Source organism: Austrofundulus limnaeus, unplaced genomic scaffold (genome assembly GCF_001266775.1).
Source record: "Austrofundulus limnaeus strain Quisiro unplaced genomic scaffold, Austrofundulus_limnaeus-1.0 Scaffold65, whole genome shotgun sequence".
Taxonomy (NCBI): Eukaryota; Metazoa; Chordata; class Actinopteri; order Cyprinodontiformes; family Rivulidae; genus Austrofundulus; species Austrofundulus limnaeus.
The window spans coordinates 1146208-1156206 of NW_013952467.1; the positions used below are offsets into that span (position 1 = coordinate 1146208).

Below are 9999 nucleotides of genomic sequence, written 5' to 3' on the forward strand. Positions count from 1 at the left end.
TTTTTTTTTTTTGTCTCAGCTCTGGAGTTTTTGAGATCGCTGAAGCCAGTGGTGTTCAGCAGGGAACAAAAATTGTACTGCACCTCAAAGAGGATTGCAAAGAGTTTTCTTCTGAGGACAGAGTTAAAGGTGAAAGTGGCTTAATTAGATGCATCTTAGCTGTGTGACAAAACAACAACGCTTCTGTTCACTGAATGACAATCAGTAATTGTGTTTCAGAGGTTGTAACAAAGTACAGCAACTTTGTCAGCTTCCCCATCTTCCTGAATGGTCGGAGGCTCAACACTCTTCAGGTGAGCTCGTGTTATTCTGTTGATCTCTTTGATTTGATCAAACATAAAAAATATATATGTGTGTGTGTTTTTATACACACACACACAAATCGAGTATTGTTGAACAGTACAAAAGTCTAACTTTTGGCAGGTTTTCAGCTTGAACGATGCATCATTCTTCCTGTTCTCTTCCTCCAGGCCTTGTGGATGATGGATCCTAAGGAGATCAGTGACTGGCAGCATGAAGAGTTTTATCGTTACATCGCTCAGGCCTACGACAAGCCCCGCTACACGCTGCACTACCGTGCTGACGCCCCTCTCAACATCCGAAGCATCTTTTATGTGCCTGAGTCGGTAGGGTTTGTTTGTGGTGCCTGGTGATGTTCAGGTTATTTAAATGTCATTTTACAGAACAGCTCTTTGAATAATGTGAACCTAAAGAAGGAATGACTCCATGTTCTATTTGATTCAGGATCTGTGTGATAAATAAACAGTTGTTTTTAATGATCATTCGACGTGTGCATTGTTGTGAACAGAAGCCGGACATGTTTGACATGAGCAGGGAGATGGGCTCRAGTGTGGCTCTGTACAGCAGGAAAGTCCTGATACAAACCAAAGCCACTGACATCCTGCCCAAGTGGCTGCGCTTCCTGAAAGGTGCACATCCTTCCAAATGCTTTCAGCAGCTGCTGGTTTTCATTTCACCTTCTTTCAAAATCCAAGATTGTAAGCTTAACATTGTTTACATACAGGTGTTGTGGACAGTGAAGATATCCCTTTGAACCTGAGCAGAGAATTGCTACAAGAAAGTGCCCTCATCAGGTAGTGCTTGTTTTTATATGAAAGACTTTTTATCATTAAGTAGACGTGTACCCACTATGATTAGTCTCACAGTTTGGTCCTGCAGTAATAAACATTCAATCTCTTGTGTGATCCTCTTGGTTCAGGAAGCTTCGTGATGTTCTGCAGCAGAGAGTGATCCGCTTCCTGCTGGAGCAGAGCAGGAAGGAGCCCGAGAAGTACAGCAAGTTCTTTGAGGATTACGGCCTCTTCGTCAGGGAGGGGATCATTACCGTCCAGGAACAAGACGTGAAGGTGCCTGCTTTGCTTTTTTAGAAGTTTACCTTCATCATGTGACTGTGTCTTTATGAAGACATGTCCAGCATCACTCTCTCCTCCTGCTCTGTAGGAGGACATTGGAAAGCTGCTGAGGTTCGAGTCGTCAGCTCTGCCGGCCGGTCAGCAGACCAACCTGATTGAGTACGGTTCTCGCATGAAGGCCGGCACGCGCAACATCTACTACCTGTGCGCTCCTAACAGACACCTGGCAGAGCACTCCCCGTACTACGAGGCCATGAAGAAGAAGGACATGGAGGTAGTCAATGTGGTCAATTCAGTATTTTGAGCAGAACAAGAACTTTTAATTTAAATATATTTGTAAGTAAAATGTGAGCATCTCTGTTCAGGTCCTGTTCTGCTACGAGCAGTTTGACGAGCTCACCCTGCTCCACCTCAGGGAGTTCGACAAGAAGAAGCTGATCTCAGTGGAGACCGACATCGTGGTGGATCACTACAAGGAGGAGAAGTTTGAGGACGCCAAGCCAGGTGTGGCCCCTCCCCTTCAGTTAGAATGAAGCCCCCCTCACTGTCACAGCTGTAATCTGGACTTCTCTCTGCTGCAGCATCGGAGCGTCTGACGCAGGAGCAGGCGGATGACCTGATCGCCTGGATGAAGAACGTTTTAGGGCCGAGAGTCTCCAACGTAAAGGTAGACGGACTGATGAACGGAGTTAAACCAAGGATATGTTTGGATCAGAGATGATTTTTACCCTGTGAAACCATAAAAATTCACCTTTATTTGTCATGAGCTAGCTGAAGATGCTACAAGAAGTTAGCATCAGAAATGCTAAGTGCTAATAGATCTGAAAATGAACGTCATCAGAAATTTAGTTATTTTCAATGTTGAAGCTTAATTACTAGATACTAACATGCAACTTAATTTGTATTGAATTGTTGAACTCCATCTAAAAACACCAAATCTGAGTTTTTGCACACATTTGACCCTCAGCTGACTCCTCGTCTGGACACCCATCCTGCGATGATAACTGTGCTGGAAATGGGCGCAGCACGGCACTTCCTGCGCACCCAGCAGCTGTCCCGCTCTGCTGAGGAGAGAGCTCAGATCCTGCAGCCCACGCTGGAGATCAACGCAGGGTGAGATTCACCACATGTAATGAGAGGTTAAAAAGGATGTAAAACAGCTGATGTGTTCATTTTCAACTATTCCTCCATGTGTTTAGACACGATCTGGTCAAGAAGATGTACGAGCTGAAGGACACAAACTCTGAATTAGCTGGACTGTTACTGGACCAGGTACTTATATGGATAACTCTTTTCTGTCTGCTAATCAAGCTAGTGCTCATGTAGGTTTCATTTTTCTTTTTGCTTTTCAGATTTATGACAACGCCATGATCACTGCAGGACTGAACGATGATCCTCGACCGATGATTTCCCGCCTAAATGATCTCCTGACTAAAGCTTTGGAGAAGCACTGATTGCTTCATGCAGACTGGTTTAAGGTTAGCAGGGACCTGTCGACGGAAGCTGCAGGTCCTTTTTCCACACCAAGAGGAGCACTTCACTCCTGCTGAGGTAGTGCACGGCTGGATTAAAACAGGAAATAATGGAATGACAATGAGCTGCTGTACGCTTCTCCATCCACACAGTTCATCTTTCTGTTGTCTTTTTAAGTTTGCAGCCTTTTTTCAGTGACTTTTTCCTTCCAGTCCTACCTGGACATGTGAGAATAACTTGATCTAAACTTATCTAAAACATTTTAGACTATAGTTACTGGGAGCTAAACATGTTTTAAATGTGGACAGTTGTCACTCCAACCTGGATACTAGTAAACTTATTAAAGAAAACACCAGATGTAGCCAGAARAAAACATTTTTTTTACTGCTTTTCCAAAGTTTGTCTGTTTTGAAGATCAAAACAAGAAACTTCCACTTAAAGACATCCGTCCTTTGACTGCATCGAGCTGATATTTTCTTTAGTGAAGCACAGATATAAGGCCATGAGTTCCAGCTTCCCAGCACTGTCAGTCCATTCAAAGCACATCGGGGCGAACTGAGCCATCAGCCCTACAGCTCAGGCTACATTTCCCTTTGTGAGCCATCCTCAATGCCTCATCTTCTGACCGGTGGAACGCATCAGATGTGCTTCAAAGTGTCAGGAAAGCTTGTCTATGTTGGCTAAGAAGCGCTGAGCCCACCATTCATCCAGATCTATGGGAATGAAGCCTGAGGAGGAAGAGGATGTAAGGTCAAAAATAAAGAAGTGCTGACATGTTTGTGTCTGATTATTGTACCCTAGGGGGAAAAAAATGAAACTAGATATGACTGAATATAAAACATTTAATATTTCACTTATAATTTGTACACAATATACCAATAATAATAAGACTAGCAAGATTTTAGCAAAAATGTGACAAAAGAGCAATTTACTCCCCTCTAGTGGTCACGTGAATGAACTGCAACACTACAAGATGAAATTGATAAAATAGCTTTAGCTTGATAAGTTTTTTTACTCTGTTTTGAAAGTGAAGAAATTAGGAAGCATCATTAAACAAAGCATCATTAAACAAACAGCTTCTCTTTAGTGTTGACGTTTTCAACGTTCAAGTTCAAATAATTTTCAGTTCAATCATTTTGATTTTCTGATAAAGACCAGTGATTACTGCAACACCAAACCTGTCATTTTAGATCAAAGTTCGACTACTTGTTAAATTTTAAATAGTAAATATACAATTAAATTTAGAGATGGTCACACTTTAAATACATTGTGAATTAAAAAAAAAAAAAGTATATTAAAAACATGTTGACCAGTCTTGCATAAAGTTTTACATATATTTTGGATACATCAAAAAACTACAACTCAAAGTTCAACATAAGAAAAACTGCTCTACCTTTGTATGCTAGAAAACTTATTTTTTAACATTAAAAATAGGCATTTCAAAAGTTTTAAAAAGCTTTAATAAACATTAGCGATGTTACAAATGTTTCTACTAATGAGTAACTTTTCTGTTTGGTCATTTGTAGCTCCAGAGAATTGGTGCCATCACTGCCCTCTAGCGGTCACATTTAAAAAACTGCAACTTGATTGTATAAAGTTAGCTGACAGACATATGTAAACTACTTCCGTTAATTACTTTCAAAATAAAAAAGACAAATGTAAACTACTTCCGTTAATTACTTTCAAAATAAAAAAAGCCAGATTACGCAATCCGAAATCGTAATTACAACGGGTTTTTAATCACTACAGTTATGTAAAAGGACATTTATTTACAATATTTTTTCTGGATAAAAAATTTAAAATAAATACAGTTTTGTAAAGTTACTCAGAAAAAAACAAAACAAAACAAGCAAACAAAAAAAAAATACTGGAGGTAGAAAAAAACCAATTTATGTATTTATATATACATATACATAGTAAAGAAATTTAAAATGCTTTGAATTTTTAACTTTTTAATGAGATTGTCAATGAAACCATATATAAATACAAAGCCTTTATTATACATATGAATTAAATGGTACGAATTCCTGAGAAGCACTCAAGGCGTTTTGTCTATGGAGGCACTTGTAATCACTGCCATCTAGCGGTCACATTGTAAAATCGCAACTTTTATTATGTAAAGTTAACTTAGTCTAGCATTTATCTACTTCCGTTTCCTACTTTCAAAACAAAGCTACATCGCAACATACAAACATTTAAAACGTATTTAAGTCAGTACAGTACCATGTAAAATGATTTTTAAAATCCTTTTTATTATGGGTAATATACAATCCCAATGTAATTATGTTAATACTAAATATGCTACTGGACATAATAAATTACAAATATTTCATGTTTCCTTCTGTCTTTGAACCACTGTATTTTAAAATATCAGATGCTACAAATTTTGTATACTTATTTCTATTTTCCACTGTATTTATTGATTATGCATAACAAAAGTTTTAGTTAAAAGTATATATATATTTTAGTTACAATAAGTTTAATTCTTACAGAAAATAACAGCGTTATACTGCCCTCTTGTGGCCATATTAAACAATACAGCTGCAACCAGATTTAGCTCTCGCTTTTTTTTTTTTTTTGTTGCTCGATATAAAAATAATTTTAACTGCATTTTATTTTACCAGCTCAACACATAAGTATAATGTTTCTTACGTTAACTTTATCATACAATGCTCACTGACAGTGTGGAAGTTTTCTGGTGAGATAATTTTATCCCTCTGTTATTGAACAGACATAAACAGACGTTAGCAAGCATGCTAGCACTTTCTTGCAGTCTCTATAAGACTTTAAAAGCTTGAAAACAAACCAAACAAAGACATTAAAATGCTTTTAAAATTAGTCTGTTAATGCCAACATTGTCAGTGAAGTGGTACAAATTCTTGGCAATCTCTAGTAGACTTAATAAATACATATAACCATAAAACTCTTGTAATTTGTGCCCTCTGGTGGTCAAAGTTGGGAATTGCAACTTTAAATTGTCATGTTAACGTTGACCAAATTAACCGTTTCRGTTTATTACTTTCAAAATAAAATTACAATAACTTAAAAATAGTTATTCTAATTAGAAATAGATTAAAAACGATATCTTTCGTACACAATTATATTACTGCTTTTTGAAATTAGACATTTCTATCCATTACTGTAAAAGGTCAAAAGCAGGTAATAAAATCTTTGCCTGTGTGTGTGTTCAGCTAATGTTAATCATAATTCTGTTAATTGTACAGGTTTTGCACTATAATTGGGTAGAGTGGTAGCTGAGAGCCATTCACAACACATACTTTGACTGTGACATCCTGCAGTTTCACAAGAGATTTGTTCCTAACATTATTTTTAATGTTTGACCAAAACGATTACAAAGTTCAATTTTCAACAGAAGATAATCTTAGATTAAAAATCTGGCGTGAGAGGCTGTGAGCAAAATGCATTTCTCCAACAGAGTCTATGCCTGACATTGAATTCAGTTTAAGACATATCCACACAAAAGGTTTCTGTTGCACACACAGATTTAATTAAGCAGATTTTGCAGATCCCAAATCTGTGGCTACAACAGATTTGCAGAAATCGACAACTGTGGCAGTTTTTTTTCTCCCAACATAATCCCACTTTAAATACTGCATAAAACTTAAACCCTAGCAGAACAAGTAGAAGAACCAGTGGTACTCACTGTCCATGTGTGATCCAGGAGTGGTCTCTTTGTAGTAAACTGCTCTCTGGGGTGTCTGCAGTCTCTGACCCGTCCCTTCTTCCTGATCAGTCACTTCATGCCAGGCTGAAAACCATAATTTAATCACCAAAGCTGTCATTTACACAAAATAAGTAAAAAACAACAACATAGACAGTTTTATGTAGCACACCTAAAATATCAAAGTAATAAAATCCTGCAGGGCAGCTGCCTCTTCTGACAAATGTTTGGATTTTGAAAGATTCAGAAATATATTTCATTTGATCTCTGACCTTCCATTTTTAGAGCCCTCATTTGGTTAAGTTTTAAAATGTACTCAACTATTGGTGAATYTAAAACAGGACATGATTATAAAAAACAAACAAACAACTGGTTCTATTTCGTGCCCTTGTTCACTCAGATACAAGGTGACTGAGGTTGTTTATGAGCTGCTCTGGCTGAGCGTCAATGCCAACAACCAACAGGACACAGAAAGTAAAAACAAGCAAGACAAGCGAGGTCTCCTGGAGACAGAGTGTTTCTGTGAATGTTAAAAACAACTGAAGCGCTTCAAAACTAGGTCACTGTTCGGACCAAAGTAAAAATGTGGGCAGAGTCTCTTCTTGTCTCCGAGATGRTGCTGGGTTTAAATCGAAGCCCAAAAAGCTTTTCTTCCTTGAGCACACGTGGCAGCGCAGGCCAGCGTTATTCAACTTGTGTTGAAGTGGGCCTTCAGGCTTCAGGTGATCATTTATAAAACTCTTTGCATCACAGCTTTAGGCTGAGAAAAAAGCTGCTTTTATTTGGTTAATATCCTGACTCATCACAGGAATGCTATCATAGCTCCCAGATGATGGATCCTCGTCTCCGGTGTCAACTTTTCAGTTCATTTGCTTTAAAAATGATAAATTTAAAAGTCTATTTTCTACCCTTTTGGCTTGATGCTTGTAGTGAGCTATGTTAATGTGTCTTCTGCAGCTTTACTGCCTTTTGTCTGATGGCCAACAAATCAGTCAACTGCTCACAGGTGCACAGGTTTACTCCTCCTTTGTTGTTCTGGTTACCAAAGATCAGCTGTTTGACAGAAGCAGACTTCTACTTTAATAGGAGCCTCAAGATGTGGAAGTAGCTCTGAAATGTTTAGCATTTTTTTAGCCTCATATTCAGACAAATCAGTTTAGGATTCTGGCAGTTTTATGGGTGACAAAGAAATAATAAAAAAAAAAAAGTATCAACAGCCCGCTTTGAAAAGGCCTGACGTAGGTCACGGTCCATGAGTGAGTGAGTTRTCCTCTGCTATCAGTGTCAGAGCAGCTGCGTGGGAGTAGCCTTGAAAGGGGAGGAGGAGGCTGATCTCAACCCCCCTCTGATAGAAACACAATGTCAGGGCCAGGAAGGCATGGACTGTCTGCATACACAAGAACAAGGAAAAGAGATATTTTGTCTTCAGGTATTCGAAGAACTTACCCTCTGAGAGAAACTTGACGTTTTCCTCGTGCGTGGGAGAGAAAGTCTCTTCATGTCGACTGTCTGCAGGGACAGGTGGAGCTGGGTGATGGTGCTTCTTTCCATTCAGACGGTTAAAAACTATCTTTGGTGCAGGAAGGCTGTCAGGCGGAAAGAGAAATAAGTTCAGTTTATAGAGAAACAGCATGTTTCTACAGCAGGAAACCAGTGACAGCTTACATTGATATTGAAAAAGAGATTTGACATTGAAAAATGAAACACTGAAAAATTAAACATTAAAAAATGAAACACTGAAAAATTAAACATTAAAAAAATGAAACACTGAAAAATTAAACATTAAAAAAATGAAACACTGAAAAAAAAACATTGAAAAGATTTTGGTATTTTAAAGTTACAATGCCAAAATATTTTCAATGTTTCGTTTTTCAATATTTCAAGCTGGCACTGTTTCAGTTCAAGTAATGCTCCTCCACCACAGGTGAAGCACTTGTTTTTATGATCATTATCATTATTAAATATATAAACATACAAGTGATTTAGTTTTACTTTTAAAATAAGGTTTTAAGTTAAATATTTACATATTTAGCCTACTTCATTTTATGGACCCAAGGGTAAAGTGTTTTTTTAACTGTCTTGCTCCAAAAATAATGCATAAACTAGTAATCTACTAGTAATCATTGGTAATACCTACATCAAAAGTATTCTACTCTGCATTATATATATATATATATATATATCTTTTCAGTATCAGTGTAAGCTGTCACTGGTTCAACTCCATACCCTTTGAACCTAAGTTTTAGCAAGGTTGGTTGGGCAGAGATTACAACAGCTGTCAACAAAGGACCACGTGCTTTTACAAGGTCACACAGGAACACACATTCAGGGCCAGCCTGGCTGCCTCAAAGTCACAAATACAAGGAAGCAGAGTGTGTTAGAATCAGTGAGATCAGTAATGTAAAGTTCATCAGTTTTTTTTTTAAACAAAACAAAAAGGCAGTACTCAACTTTTAGGATCTGGTCTTTTACTTTGAAAAGCGCACACTTACTCAGGCATGTTCCAGGAGGTTTGATTGTGCTTGAACTCATTTATTTTGCTGTCCAGTTGATGAGTAGGTCCTGCAAAAACAAACCAAAGTTGTCCAGCAAGGTGAGTGACAACCTGAGGGGATGTGCCAGAAAACAAAGTGGGCGCAGAGACTCACCTGTCCGTCGCTGTGTGACCAGTTTGCTGGGACCTCTGGTGATTGTGTACATCATTCACAGGCACCTCCACCCGTGCACCGGGCAGTTTGGCACTTTGTGGGGTGGTGGTTTAAGGGAAACACATTCCCTCCAATTGCCCAGAAGAAATGTAGCTCAGTCAGATTTAATCTCAGTCTTCAAGTTGCAGGTAGGAGCTGCAGCTTTCCTCTGCCTCTGTGCGTAAAACCCAAGAGCCGTGACGCAACCCAGGCCACCTTCGCGCCTTCACCTGCCGCCTTCTCTCAGCAGGTAACTTCTGTCCCCTCGTTGCGCAGGTGTCCTCATGTCCCGTTACACAAAGTCACCCAGACACGGTACAAACTGTTCACGAGGCTGCGTAGTGCGTACGCACAGCAGATGCGTCTTGACGTGCTCCAATATGGCCACGCCTCCTGCTGTTTATTAAAGAGACAGCGCGCCCCGACAGATCACACGCTTTTCTCTTTAGTTTTGTTTCACTTATGAGATTTTTTAATAGGTTCTTTTACAGTTAACATGCAGAGGAATGATTTCTTGTTTGACTCATTTTCAACACAATCATGTAAAATAAATGAAATCCTCTTATTTCTCTAAAGGGGCCCCATCTTATCTGTTAACGGTTTATATATTTACAAAACACAGAGGAGCTGAGGAGCAGGGAAAAAGGTTACACACAACTCTAATGTTCAGCAAGGGCGGAGTGGGTAATCGGGACAATCGGCACGAATCCCGCTGGGAGTAATGGGCCAGTCCGATGGGCTCAGTTAGTACGGGGATGATAGGACGAAAAAAAAAAAAAAAAAA

The 9999-nt window shown here is 38.8% G+C and overlaps 2 protein-coding genes across 2 annotated transcripts in view; one reads left to right on the forward strand and one right to left on the reverse strand.

Moving 5' to 3' along the window:
• trap1 (TNF receptor-associated protein 1) overlaps window positions 1–3620 on the forward strand; it is a 5885-nt gene extending 2265 nt beyond the window's left edge. The window contains exons 7-18 of the mRNA XM_014010096.1: window positions 20–129; window positions 220–293; window positions 471–626; window positions 809–929; window positions 1025–1094; window positions 1220–1367; window positions 1462–1647; window positions 1739–1877; window positions 1955–2040; window positions 2341–2486; window positions 2573–2645; window positions 2726–3620. Coding sequence (XP_013865550.1) covers window positions 20–129; window positions 220–293; window positions 471–626; window positions 809–929; window positions 1025–1094; window positions 1220–1367; window positions 1462–1647; window positions 1739–1877; window positions 1955–2040; window positions 2341–2486; window positions 2573–2645; window positions 2726–2827 — 1411 coding nt within the window. The 3' untranslated portion in view covers window positions 2828–3620. The remainder of the gene's footprint in view (window positions 1–19; window positions 130–219; window positions 294–470; window positions 627–808; window positions 930–1024; window positions 1095–1219; window positions 1368–1461; window positions 1648–1738; window positions 1878–1954; window positions 2041–2340; window positions 2487–2572; window positions 2646–2725) is intronic.
• Window positions 3206–9545, reverse strand: LOC106518710 (protein FAM195A). The gene is made up of 5 exons (XM_014010097.1): window positions 9177–9545; window positions 9021–9090; window positions 7975–8114; window positions 6511–6615; window positions 3206–3574 (listed from the first exon to the last, which is right to left on the reverse strand). The coding sequence occupies exons 1-5, from the start codon at window positions 9229–9231 to the stop codon at window positions 3504–3506; spliced, it is 441 nt and encodes a 146-aa protein (XP_013865551.1). The 5' UTR covers window positions 9232–9545; the 3' UTR covers window positions 3206–3503.
• Window positions 9546–9999: the final 454 nt, after the last annotated feature.